Source organism: Mytilus californianus, unplaced genomic scaffold (genome assembly GCF_021869535.1).
Source record: "Mytilus californianus isolate M0D057914Y unplaced genomic scaffold, xbMytCali1.0.p SCAF_5, whole genome shotgun sequence".
Taxonomy (NCBI): Eukaryota; Metazoa; Mollusca; class Bivalvia; order Mytilida; family Mytilidae; genus Mytilus; species Mytilus californianus.
Window position 1 is genome coordinate 56,579,577 of NW_026262701.1, and position 14,533 is coordinate 56,594,109.

Here is a 14,533-nt window from a genome sequence, read left to right on the forward strand (position 1 = left end):
AATCACATTAAGGGAGCGTTTTGTATTACTTTCATAATCATTTGAAAATTCAACACAGACGCCCTGAAAGGACACATTGTCTAAGGTTTCAACTCAATCAGGCAAAGTTAGATGGATTTGGCTTTTATGTTTAGGTCTTTTTTGTCATATTGTTGTCCAAACATTTTGTTTCTTATACATTTTAGTCTTTCAAACATTCGGCTTTGAGCGTTCCTGGTGAAGATAAATCCATAAAAGCGCTTCGGACGCATGAAATATGTAAAGTGTTTTAATTTTTTGTCGTGTATAAGTTTTTACGGACCAACTTAGAATCTTAATTTGAAATGGTAATTCATTTTTTTAAACCCTTTGTTGTTATCATTATAGTATTTTTCTCACCTATAAAAAACAAATAATTTACATTTAAAAGTACATAAAAACCTACAGTCATGTTTTAATTACTTTAACATAACTTCTACAGAAATATGTTTCAGGGAACATTTACGTGTGCTACAAAGACCAGTATTAAGTTTGAGTTATCATTCTTTTTCCTTCATAATATCAAACTTGTAGTCCTGCATTCTTGGATACGATTGTATTTAGATGTTGCATGCGCCAATTGAACAAGCCAATTATCATCCCTGCTTTTCTATTTTCTAAAACAAATCAAAAGGTGTTATAAAATACACGGGTAACTATAATAGTTAGTTTATGTGCTACACTGGAGATATAATAAATAAAATATATAAAAGGTTACACATACAATCTTTACCGACAGACAAGTTTTTAAATAATTTTACAAGAAACATGTATGACTGCTTTTAATTATCATTAAACCAGCGAAAATTATTGTTTTTTCTTTAATAATTGGGATTAACAAATAAAAAAACTATTAAAATAATTAAATAAAACATGCGATAATAATCATCGAAATTGTATTATGTTATATCCGCATCGATGTTCGCACAGTATTTGCAGTCATTGTGAATACATTACCCTTCTAAAATCGTTCTTATGCTTGTTATTTTGCGAACATGTTTACTAGTGTTACATCAGATGATGCATGTTTCTGTTTGTATCTAGCTTATGCAAAATGAACCTACCTTAATAATGATACCGATATCAAAACTGTTTTAGGAAAATCTGTAAACGATGCCTGTATGAAAGAGGGAGAACGTGGAAAAACTTTATACTGCGCTAGGAGTGTATGCCAGTGTGCGTCATCCGATTACTGGACTGGATCAAAAATGTTCTTTAAGTATGGATAATAGTAATTAATAGTATTGTCGAATATATTTTATGCTAGATTGGACAGTCTTACCATGCTTACTTAGGAATGCTTTTTTGAAACTCAGCTAAAACCAAATTTAAATACAAATTACGCTGTAATTCATCTCGTCTTATTTGAACTCTTTTCGAAAAAGAAGCAGAAAACTTTTAGAACCGAAGAAGCCAGACAGTACAGAGAGTTATTTGTTTAGTGCACTAGCCTAACCAAGTTTGGTTCTGCAATCCAACGTAGTTTATGCTTCCAATGTTTACATTTATTATTGCTAAATATATTTTCTATATATTATAGTCACGGTAACTATTTTTTATAAAGCACTACATCGTCAATGAAACCAAAAATGTTTGGTAGCAATGCGGAAGATGTTTATACTTTAACAGTGTTTAATTTCAAAGCTACATAAGGACACAAAGCAAAATTTGTTAAAAGATCATCATTTATAACTTTCTACGTCAGACGTTTGAATACTTTAAGAAAAGAATATGATGGCAAATTATTCACGAAATCCAAAATCAATATAAATTATTCAAATGGATATTTACAAATATCGAATAAATAAATCAGTACAGCTGACAAAATACAAAAAAAACAAAAAACAAAAAACAATTAACCTGTGTGTCAGTGAATTTTGCCCGACCCGGTATTAAATATTAACTATATATAAATAACAGTAATAACAATTTTAGCTAAGGACAAACTCCCTTTCAATGTAAAAACCTAGAGTCCGTTTATTTTCAAGTCGCGAACTTCATCGCTTTATGACTTAAAATATATAAGAATATAGGTAATACTTATTCACTAACAATATTAACATTGTATTAATTCTTTATCCAATATTTAACCCAATTCAGGTAGGGAGCTCAAAGTTTAACGTCCGAGCTCTGGGCAACGTAAATCACGCCCCGTTTCCCGCTATGCAAATTGTTTCGTGAAATTAATAGCCGTGAAAACAAAGTCAAACAATAATACCATCTTTAAGTTTCAACACAGGATATTACATTATCATGCATTTCAGAAATAATTATATACAACTTTACAACGAGCACATACATTTCAAAAATAAAAAGGCAAAAGATTAATATTTTCAAAGAACGATAACTACAGCGCAAGAGTTCAAGATGTGAATTGGCAGAATTTTCAACACGAACATGAAACTATGTAAATTGAGTAATAAATATCTCTTTAAAGTAAGTTTCAAGAATACACATAAGTTCCGCTTTATTTCGTTTATCATGTCAGTTGAAGAGAAAGCGATCAAACTAGTTCAAGTGATTAATATTGTGCAAATCACCCATAAATGAAAAGACTCACGTCAATTTTACAACAGCTTGATTTGTTTTTAGTTCAACGCAATTTTTAACGCCTTGGGCTAATAAATAAAAAAAAGAAATTGATCAATTTGCTATAAGCGGAGGAAGCGAAATAACCCGGAGAGATCGTCAACCTTTGGGTGAAAACTGGCAAATCCTGTCAATTACAATCGTTGTCGAACGCACCTAGCAACGAACGGTGTGTATATACGTGTGAGAAAAAAGTATAACAAAAATACCGAACTCCAAGGCAAATTGAAAAATGGAGAAGCTAACAAAATCAAACCCTATCAATCAACGGAACGAGTGAATACCGACTGCCATATTGCTGACTTGGTACATGAAATGACAGCAGGAATAACTTAAACGGATTTTACAGTAAACCCAAATTAGAATTTAAAAAAAAGAAAAACATCATGATTGTTAAAAAAGAAAGTAAGGAATTTTATCAAAAAATTAATTTACTTTATTTAATTGACGAATCAATGTTGAAGTGTACATAAAATAAATGTGAATTAATAAAGCGAATACGGAATGCAAAACAATAATGCTAACCAAAATGCAAAATCCCGTATCATAAATACGATATTGATAAACTGGGACGCTTTTGGGGCACTTTAATACACAGAAGATATAAATGTACTTGCGTTTTTGTATTATGTACTTTCAGAAAAAGACGAGAACGTCCTCTGCAATTCTTCACTTGAATGTCAAGCAACACTACAGTGCCGAACAAATCTCTGTGTTTGCTGTGAACGGGATTTTTGGAATGGACAGTTCTGTGAGAGAAGTAAGGGTTACAAATCTATACTAGTTAAAATAAAATCTCTGAAACTTTTATCTGAGCTGAATTAAGAACAATATTTCGTGGATGGAACATATATATTTAAAACAAGAAACTAATCCTGAAATCTAAAAAAAAAGATAAACTGGTTAGAAAAAAACACAAAAACGTAACATGACAATTTAAAATACAAAGAACATTATAGAACATAGAATGTACAACACAGTAGAAGATAAATTCCAGGTCAGAATAATTGTAAGAACATGTAATTTGAGATAAACATACATAGACCTGCATATGTCACAAAATAATAAGACTTTTTATGTTTAAACAAAAACGAAGTAATTTTCATTTGCATTTTGAAACACATATACTCTGTAACAGTATTTGGGATTTTAAACATGTTCAATCCAATAAAGGTAGTAATGATTAAACGTTAAACGCTATTCTTTTAAAATATAAACATGCATAGTCAACCCAATTTATTAAGAATCCACAGGAATCCACAAATTGTACAATTTTGACATGTGTATGCAATTCTAAGGGCATGATTTAGAAACATTCTTCTACTTGAATAGCAGGATTTTTATGAGTAATAATCATACTGTTCTTTAATCAATGCATCTAGTATTTTTGGATATAAGTGTCAATTCGGTTAATACTAGTTAGAAACTGTACTCTTTTTTTGGTCTTGTGTGTTTTTACTGTATGGTTTGTTTTTGGGCATTGCACAATATCTTGTCTTCACAAACTGTTCATGCAGTTACTGTTTGACATCTTCAAAGAAGTACAGTAGTCTATAATACGGAGGGACCTCATGATTTCATTACAGCAAATAATTTTCATTTCGGTGTTAGTTTTACCCCAACACAGATCAATGTGCCTCTCCTAAGTCAGGAATCTCTCAAAGTATAGATAGAAAAACTCTTTTCTCAACTATAACACATAAGTGTAAAGAAACCTATTACACACACATTGTTGTATGATACACATAAATTCGTGAACTACCGTTCTTCTCCTTAAAATAAAACCCCGCTATATTCTTAATTTGATCGTGTTATAATTTATTGGAAAAAAAATGTTATATTTGAATTTACAAATCAAGTACAGAATCCAGTTTTTTTTTATAATGAAAACAAAAAATGGGATTCAAAGCATTTTTCACATCCAAATATCACCTTTAAAGACAGTAAGACAAGCTTATGGCGTAGATTTAGAAGATTCGAACATTTAATGTAGTCATTCTAAATAATATATATAAGAAGATGTGGTGGGAGTGACAATGAGACAACTCTCCATCCAAGTCACAATGTATAAAAAGTTAACAATTATAGGCAAAAGTACGGCCTTCAACACAAAACCTTGGCTCACACCGAACAGCAAGGTTAAAAGGGCCCCAACATGACTAGTGGAAAACAATTCAAACAGGAAAACAAACGGTCTTATCTATATAAAAAATGAGAAACGAGAAACACCTATGAACCACATCAACAAACGGTAACCACTGAATAACAGGCTCCTGACTTGGGACAGGTGCATAAAAATGCAGCAGGTTTAAACATTTTAACAGGCGGCAACCTTCATCCTAACACAAGACAGTAGTGTAACATTACAACATTAAAAGACAAACTATAAAATATATATTGAAATGGCTTAACTCAATCAATAAGACATTTAAACAAAAACAAGTAAACATACACTGAGCGAATAAGTTTGATATATGACAAAAGATAAATACAATATTAAAACGTAGGTGCCTATATAACATAGACGTTACAGTGATAAAACAACGTACACAGGTAAAGTTAAATATAATAATTTTGTTGTTAGGAGTATGGAAGTAACATTTTTTACAAAATACATTTGTTGCTCAGAGTACGAGTACAGAAGTGTAAATTTATCGTCATACTCAATACTTATCAAGGGTGGAACATATTAAAAATAGTGAGACGAGATATAACACAAAATAAGTAAAAATTGAAATACAGAAATGCATTACAAATTGTGTCAACAGGTAAAATTAACACGAAAGTACTATTTGAGAGTAGTCGCAGTTACTGAAAGCTAGTTAAAAGCCAAAAAAACAATTAACAATAAAAAATCATTCATCAGAGACTAAAATCAATTAAAACACATCCCAGGGATTTAGTGTTTCAACGCCATGGACAGTCAAAGAAGACATGAATTGTGCAATGCAAAAATAAAAGTATCGCAAGGCAGTAGGAGCGATAGAATTTAAATTTATAATACATATGTATCATGTTTTATATAGATAAAGCAATCTCTAAATAGAAAATTAACGTTGATGTGTATTTATACATCCCACAAACCATTCGAAAAAAATACAAATTTAGTTATTTTTTAATTTGTTGATGACAAAATCGATGTTCAAAGCTTTGTTTATTTGCAATAACATTATAGTCGTGATTGGAAGCTTGAGGAATCACAACTTAGGACTTCTCGAAAGGGCCTCAAACCCGTTAGCTCAAATGTAAAGCGCAGAATTTATATTTAAAAAAAACAGATAAATGATTTGATTAGTTACATTTTACGTCCTAAAATGATACTGCGATAAAATTCTGAACTGTAACGTAGAGAACATGATCACAAAATCATTTGTTTTATTACAGAGGGTCAGTATGTTTTAAAAATAATTTTTTGTTTTCTTAAGGTTAATTTTCTGAGATAGGATGTCCAATTCTATTTTAACATTCTCTTTATGTATCAGCAGTTTACATCTTATAATGCATTTGAATTCTGATACAGTTTATTTTCTGAAGTTCACGACCACAATTAAACACATTTTAAAGGAACCCATAAAACTCTGATAACGTTGCTTTCGCTCATTAATTGCAGAATACATGTCAGGATTAAGTAAGTAAAGAAGGATAATAAATCCAATGTTCATACATATTGTTTACTAATGTAATCTATTTTTAACACGACAAAAGTCAAGAGGAGAAAAGAGTTGACAAGAAGAGGGAAAGATGCAACAATGTGAAATTATGTGCCTCATCCAATGTCCTGTTTGAGATTGTTAAGGGCTCATCTGAATTATTTGATTCCTTTTTAGAAAGAAATATGACTTCACAATGCCACGAATCTTTCCAATGCCAAGACACACTACATTGTATTAGAGGGACCTGCCAGTGTGATGTCACTGAATATTGGACACAATCAGCATGTGCAAAAAGTATTGTATCGTGGCATATCAACTGTTCATTATTGTTGAAACTACATTTTAAACATATATACATGATAAAGTTGTACTGACTTTTGTTTAGATCATTCTTCCAGCAGAAACAAGCACAAAATTAACAAACTAAAAGCAGATTATTGGAAAAAAACTGTTTTGTTATATATAAAAGACACATAATGCTGAAACAAAATTAAGATGCATTTAACGCTTCGGGATCGCATGTACACTACAAGATAATAAGAAATATCAATACAATATAAAAAAAGGAGCTTACCACATGGAATTTCATGTAAAGCTTAATAATGTTCAATATAAGAAATCAAGTGCAAAGTATTTTATAACCAAACTCAAATCCACGAAACATAATGAAAATGACAGTAAATGCACAAATAAAGAAGCATTAATAGTTTTACAGGCACATGATTTGTGTAATTTCTATTTTACCTAATAAAAGCCAAGAAAGTGTTAATCTCTTATGTCTAAAATACGATGGAGAGTTACATATCAGTTATAGAACTGCATCGAAACAATCGTGTACAATTAAAAACCTGTTTTTACTTTTCCTTACTCTGTGACTGTTTAAAAGCAAACAGTACGATCCGTTATATGTTGTATATAAAGTGTTCACATTTATCACTTTATTTTGTATTATATCTGAGCATTAACATACACACATGATACATGAATCATAAATTCATATTTCAATTTTCACAGATATTTGCGCTAACGAACAGTGTTGGAATGGAGGCAAATGTCAGATTTTGAAAAACAGACATAATTGTGTATGTGCTGACGGCTATCTCGGTGACAAATGTCAGTATGCAGGTAATACTAATAACGTACTCAGTATCATTCGAAAGTAAAACACTATTCTATAACAGTTAAATCTTGTTGTCGAAATTTGAAAGTTTTTTTTTATTTAAAAATCCCAGTGTATTCAAGTTAAATCACTAATTGGAGCTGCTGTGTTAAGATACCTCTTTATGTCTTGGGTATCGGTGGCTCATCGGTCTAAGAAGGTCATCTACAGAATCAATAGCCTTTCAAAACTGAGGTTTTCAGATCGAACCCCGCAAGACGTGGTGGGTGTGTTTGATACCAAAGATTGCCAGTTTTCTTGCTGAAGATCGGTGATTTTCGTTTTGATATAGCCAACAGTGCTGAAAGCGAAGTTAAACACATACAAACCATTAATCAATCTTTATCACCGGGTTACACATGTGGAGTTGGATCTGCTTACCTTTTCATAGCACTTCAGATCAACCCCAATTTGGATTGGTACGTATCGCCTAGTCTTTTGTTCTCTTTGGTGTGATTTGTATACTGTTTCTTGTCCTTGTGTCTTTTTTCTTTTTCTTTTTTTTTTTTTTGGTCATGGCGTTGCCAGTTTATTTTCGATTGATGAGTTTAATACTTTTGGTATCCTTTGCCCTTCTTTTCTTTTTTTCTCTTATTTCTTATAATTTCACACCTCAATTATGAAAGGGATATTGGATCGTAATTACTCTACAATCATGTAACACTAGTCAGCCGTCTATCATAACATAAATTAAGGTGATATGAATAAATATTAAAGTGATTTTATCGATACCATTTTACTCCCCTTAATAGTTTTATACTTACTTTCCAACAAGTATTTCCGTAACTCTTTTCTCATGTCATACTGAACAGACTTACTTGATGTCAGCAACTTGACAGTGATGAGTTGGAACGTGTAATAAAGTTTTTAGAAGATTGAATGACTAAAAATCCCAACCTGAACATCCAATTGTCTCCAAAACAAACAGAGCTATAAATGTACTAGTTCCAAAGATCTTATCTCAATTTACCATAAATTTCAAAGCCACCTTTTTGAGTTTTTTTTTACTTTTAATTGTTTTTAATTTGAGCCTTACTGTTGATACTTATGTAAACGATTTCTCACTTACTAAATGATGTGCCAGGTACTTGCAGTACTTTCAACCGCAGGCGTTACTATTTTAGCGATCAATCAGCGGTCATCGATCAGTTTCCGATCAGTCAAGTTCGTGTCAAACTCCCGCCACCAATCCGTCAGACGTATAGTAAAAATTTTTGACTGATCGGACGGATCGTACAGATCGGACAGATTGACCTTCCTGACGGATTGAACTCTACTACATCACATGTTGAACTCATACAAATTACGGAATCTTAGTTTTGTTTAGTTTCTTTTAATAAAAAATGGTTCCACGAAAATTACGTATTGTTTAGAAGCTCGACATTTTATTATAAATCATTCAGCAAAGTTTTAAGAATAAAAAGAAAAGAGAAATATGCAGATAAAACTAGATTTGAATATTATTAAAGAATTGTGATAGTTGTTTATATTTGGGTTATTTTTGTCAAACCTGATGAGTGCTAAAACGGTGTTTATCGCGACTGTTAAATATTTCTTCCAGAAGTGCTCTGAAAAATGAAATGAAATGATCATTTATTGCAAATTTTGGTGCATTATTTTTAATATAATAAAAAAATATGCAAGTGGAAGACTCGAAAACATTGCCAAAAAAAAATATAAAGTATATTTTCCCTCAGAATTCATTATATTATGGAAACAACCCAAAACAAATAATTATATACTAATGATATTTTTTGTGTAATTTAATCTTATTGAAATAAAAAAAAATCTTGCAGTCTTATTCAACACAAAGAAGAGTTTAAATATCTTAATAATCCCTAGATTTTTCAAATTTTATAAAAAGTAACCTATCCAAAAGCAATTTAAGTAACTGATTGCTTACAACAGTGCATGAAACCATCGAAAAAAAGAAATAATTGCATTCTTATTCAACACAAACAAAAGTTTAAGTATCTTTATCCTTTTATCATTCAAATCGTATAAAAAAATAATTATCTAAAGCTATTTATAATGACTGATTGCAAATGATGCTGCATTATTTCTGATATAAAAGAAAAACATAGTTGCATTTTTAAGCAATGTGAACAACATTTTAGTATCTTTCCCTGAAATTCAGCATATTTGATGAAAAACAACTAATCCTGATGTGTAAAAAGTACTAAAATCAAATGGTCATTCATAATTCTATTAACATAAAGTAATTATTTCATTCTTATCCAACACAAACGTTTTAGTATTTTTCTCCTTATATTATTGAAATTCTTTTTAAAATAATTTATAAGAAGGCCTTTGAAATAAATAATTACAAATAACATTGCATCATTTTTGATAAAAAGATGAAATATTGGTAATTTTAAACAATGCGAACAAAATTTTAGTATCTTTCCTCTGATATTCTTCTAATTCTATGAAAAACAACCGATCCTGATGTACAAGGGTTTTACAAATCCAATGGCGGTTCATGATTTCTATTAAAATAAAGAAATGATTGAATTTCATTCAACACAAACAAAAGATTTAGTATCTTTATTCTTATAAATGATAACATTTTATCGCTTTTCAGTGATACAGAAACATTAGTGATACAGAAACTTTCTGAGCATGACATTATTCTGCACTTATTTATTTTATTTGGCAAAAAAATAAGAAAAACCAATTATGAAAAAATACTTGTAATGCGTGAAAATAACTTATACATTTTTGTATGTGTTATTGCAACAAAGTTGATAACAAATTAACGAGTAAATGTGTCTTCGTAGAAGTCCGCGTTTATCACATGTAAATATTGTGGTATTCGTTTTACATAAGAATTTTAATTATATACGTATCCGTCCGATCCGTGCATATAATTCATTTACTGATCGATCGCTGAACGTTGTCACGGTAGCTCTCACATAGCTGAATTGAAGTATGTGACGGATTCAATTGGTCATCCATCACCGATCATTCATCGATCAGTCAAACATCCATCACCGATAATTCACCGATCACCCAAGTTCCCGTCAAACAGTAACGCCTAAGGTTGCAAGTACTGACTGCTTTCAGAATAGGCAAATAAACGCAACAGTAGTATACCGCTGTTCAAGGGTCATAAATCGATTAAGCAAAAACAAATCCGGTTCATAAACCAAAACCGAGGGAAACACATCAACTATTAGAGGAAAACAATGGATCAACAGAAACACTGAATTGCTACAAAAACAAACGGCAACATACATAGAAATTGACTATTTGATAACATCTGCCATATTCCTGACTTGGTACAAAACATTTTAAGAAAAAATGGTGGGTTGAACCTGGTTTTGTTGCTAGCAAAACCTCCCACTTACATCATGTATATGCAATGTTAAAAATACCGCTAAATTGACAACATTACGTGACAGGAATACAGTACCAAAAAAACCGCAAGAACACTCAGGACACAGAAATACATAAACAAATAATTTTTTAGTACATTACAACATGTAACCCACAGAATAACAACGGACACATCCCATGAATCTACGACAAAACACCAGCACACCAGGACACCACAATAGAATTATAAACTGTGCGTCACACGAAGGTATCAACGCAACAAAAAGTGACGTAATTTTTGTTACGTTTATTTTATCACAGGTAAATCTCTAAAAATAGAACATAAATTGGAATTGCGTTTGTATGGTGTTATTTTATGTATTTTTTAACCATGACAAGTTAACCAATCAAATTTCCAAAACAGTATTTACCGTTGTTTTTATATGTGCCTATAACATTTGTCAATTAAACCCGATTACATATATTTTAGGTTATTGTTTCTTAATAAATGTTACTGTGCGTTACTGAACTGGTCGAGATTAACGGAGAAAGAGTTGTTAAATTAAAAATCCATCACTTGTTGAACTATCTTACTAGAGTCATGTACCTAGTTACAGATTGTCAGCCATTATATCTATATTATTTTGTTTTATCATACATATTGTGATACGAATATAATCACAAATTGTTGATAGTTTCTCTTACATTTGTTCATAGCGTTCATTTGTATTACTGTCTCAAGATTAGACAACTTGTATTTTTCAAAACTTATTGTAGATGGACGAGAGAAGGATTTTATGGTGATATTTCATGACACACCCCGAACACCATCACCACGAATACTTCCAGCAATTAACAGAAAGGCGGAATTATCTATTTTCTATTTCTCAAATAATAAAAATGTTTCGGTAACTTCAAATTTAGTCGATAATCATTATATACTCGATTCCAATGTATTGATGACAAATGGTTTACATCAGGCCGGTGTAGAAATACATTCCAATGTGCCGATCACCCTGTATGGATTCTTATTTGTTCGTCAATATTCCGAAGGATTCTTTGTTCTACCAGCTCGATTTGCATCTACAGAATATTTAATTCCTTCGTTCACTCCTTGTAGCAGCAGTCATAGAAGCGTTTTTTCATTATCTTCGTTGTATTCAAACACAGTTATAAGAATACACTTTAAAATAAAGGATGGGACGATTGAATATGCCAATATACAATATTCTAACAATCAAACATTAACATTGGTACTTAATAAGTATACAGCATTTCAAATATCGCACATAACAGACTTGACAGGAACAAGAATCATTGCATCTCAGCCAATTGTTGTGGTCAGTGGTAATAAATACAACAGAATAAATGAGTTAGGAAGCCATCAGCCATTTATTGAAATGGTATTACCTTCAAATCAACTAGATAATGTTTATGTCATTCCATATCTAAATTATCGACCGGAAAATACAGTTCGGGTGCTTGCTGTAAATGATACAAGCGTAGTGGTTAAAACTGGAAACACTCGCTCTAGAAAAGTACTGAAATCTAGAGACTTTATGGATTATTCTCATACAACTATCTCATATGTTTCGTCTGAAAGAGGTGTAATGGTACATATTTACCCGCACGAGATATCAGATAGTCATGGAGATGCCTTTATGATGACGATTCCCGGTATTAACCAGTATTTGTACGATTATGATTTCATGGTACCAACAGATTTTCAAAGTTTTATTAGCATTTCTGTTCCAACAAACGCCGTCGATGGATTTGTACTAAACGGTAATTTCGTAAACTTGCAAAATATATTCAGTATTTCTGAAGAGGAACATCATTTCAGTAGTTTTAGCATCCCAATATCTAGTGGACAACATCATATCACCCACAGAGAAAAGACACGGTTTGGATTGTGGGTATACGGAAATTACACCAGCCGGGATGCGTACGGATATCCAGCCGGGATGGCTTTTAAAACATAAAAGCTATCTCTAGATACTACAATTATGAATTATTTTGTATAAATAGATTGTAACATACTACAGTTTGAGCTTTTGACATTACAAACTAAAATGAGAAAAAAACAATAGAATCAATAAGATAATACAATTGTATCCGGGGTGTTTATTTAGACATCTATGGAAAATATATTTTACCTAGGATTACTCTTAGACTTACTAATACAGATGACGGTAACAAGATGGTCATTAAACAATATAAAGAAACAAATAAACAAGTACATAGTAAAACCAAAATATTGTAAGTTGTGCCGATCTGGCCATTGTGTTTGAGTGTGCAGGTTCTCTGTTATCGTTCATATTTACCATTTACTTTTGGCGTCTTTATTGTGCCATATTAGTAACCACGTCGCTTCAAGTTTCATAATATTGTATAGAAATACTAAATAGAAAAAGAATGCTGCATTGAAACACCCAAGATATTTGTTTATGACTCAAAAAGTTTATCTGCAATTAAATGCAGGGTCAATTTTCTACAATTGTCAAATTCACGGGAATTTTTTTCGTATGAAACCGGATGTAACGGTCTCTGTTTGCGTGCTATTTATACACCTGAAGAGGACATTTTTTTTTTCTTCCTTTGAAATACTGGTTTTTGCAAGTATAACTATCGAGTTTTGTCATAATCACTCAAAAGTTTGAGAAAAATATGTTAAATGTAAGACGACATATACATCGATTTGAGGTTAATTTCTTCTAAAAATCAAAATCAAGCCGCATTATGATAGAAAATGATGTGGACCCATAAATGCATTCCATCTGAATAAAAACAGTTGAATGATAAACAAATAATAGGCTTTAATAGTAAACAACACTAATGTATCTCTTTGTCTTCATTATCAGGTCCCTTTTGGTTCCATTATACCTCTCATTCTCTCAATATTAAAATTTGTAGGCTTATAAATCAAAATTTTTAGATAACTATCACACAAGAATTGTGATAATAAAAGGGTCTTTAAAATGTTCAAGCTGAATGGACTATCTATATAAAAGTTTACTGACTCCATGGACTTACGTAAAACGTTAGTGTAAGCCTCGTCTCAGAGAGGGACATAAAATGGTTCCCGTTTAGTGAATAATTTGTTGTTACTGCTTCAAAAATCATTACAACTACTTACTACTGTATATTTCTTAAAGTATTACTTAGGAAGTTTTTCTTGTATAGTCCAGTATAGGAAGTGAGGAGAAAATGTCAGAAAGGCTTTCCAAAACACTGAGTATGGCTTGCTCTGCTTACTAATATCTATTTTACCTCAATCGCGTATTTGAGTCTCTATCCACTTAAAGTATGTAATGCATGGAATATTCAGAAAAATAGCATGACTTTAAAAAACAGATAAAAAATGAGAGGATATACAAGGTCACAAATGCAACTGCAGCTTCCCTAAATACGAGTAATACCACCATTGTTATTCACCTATTAGTCGTTGTTAGATTGACATTTAATTAAATGAGCAGAATTTATCTTTGTTTCAGATAAGATCTACTGGGCAAGAGTAAAGTTTTATCCTAGCCATTACAATAGTGAGCATTGCTCGTCATCTTTCATTACATGTAAGATAGCAACCATCACTGGAAGTAAACCAATCAAATTGTCACCCATTTTCCTGTAAACAGGCTTAAACAGTAGTTTGTCCATTTCTAGATTTAGACATTTCAATTTCGAAAGGGAAACTCCGTACTAAAAAATTACGACAAAACAGACTTTTCTCATTCCCTATTCTTAATTTTCCTTTTTTAGACGTTGATGTTCCTTTGGCTCAATCATACGGTGTAGA

At 31.4% G+C, this 14,533-nt stretch overlaps 1 protein-coding gene across 1 annotated transcript; it reads left to right on the top strand.

Annotated features, from left to right (window-relative positions):
* Positions 1-3,065: 3,065 nt before the first annotated feature.
* On the top strand, positions 3,066-12,899 carry LOC127702913 (uncharacterized). Its single transcript, XM_052207222.1, has 4 exons — positions 3,066-3,367; positions 6,435-6,554; positions 7,275-7,385; positions 11,515-12,899. The coding sequence occupies exons 2-4, from the start codon at positions 6,443-6,445 to the stop codon at positions 12,717-12,719; spliced, it is 1,428 nt and encodes a 475-aa protein (XP_052063182.1). The 5' UTR covers positions 3,066-3,367; positions 6,435-6,442; the 3' UTR covers positions 12,720-12,899.
* Positions 12,900-14,533: the final 1,634 nt, after the last annotated feature.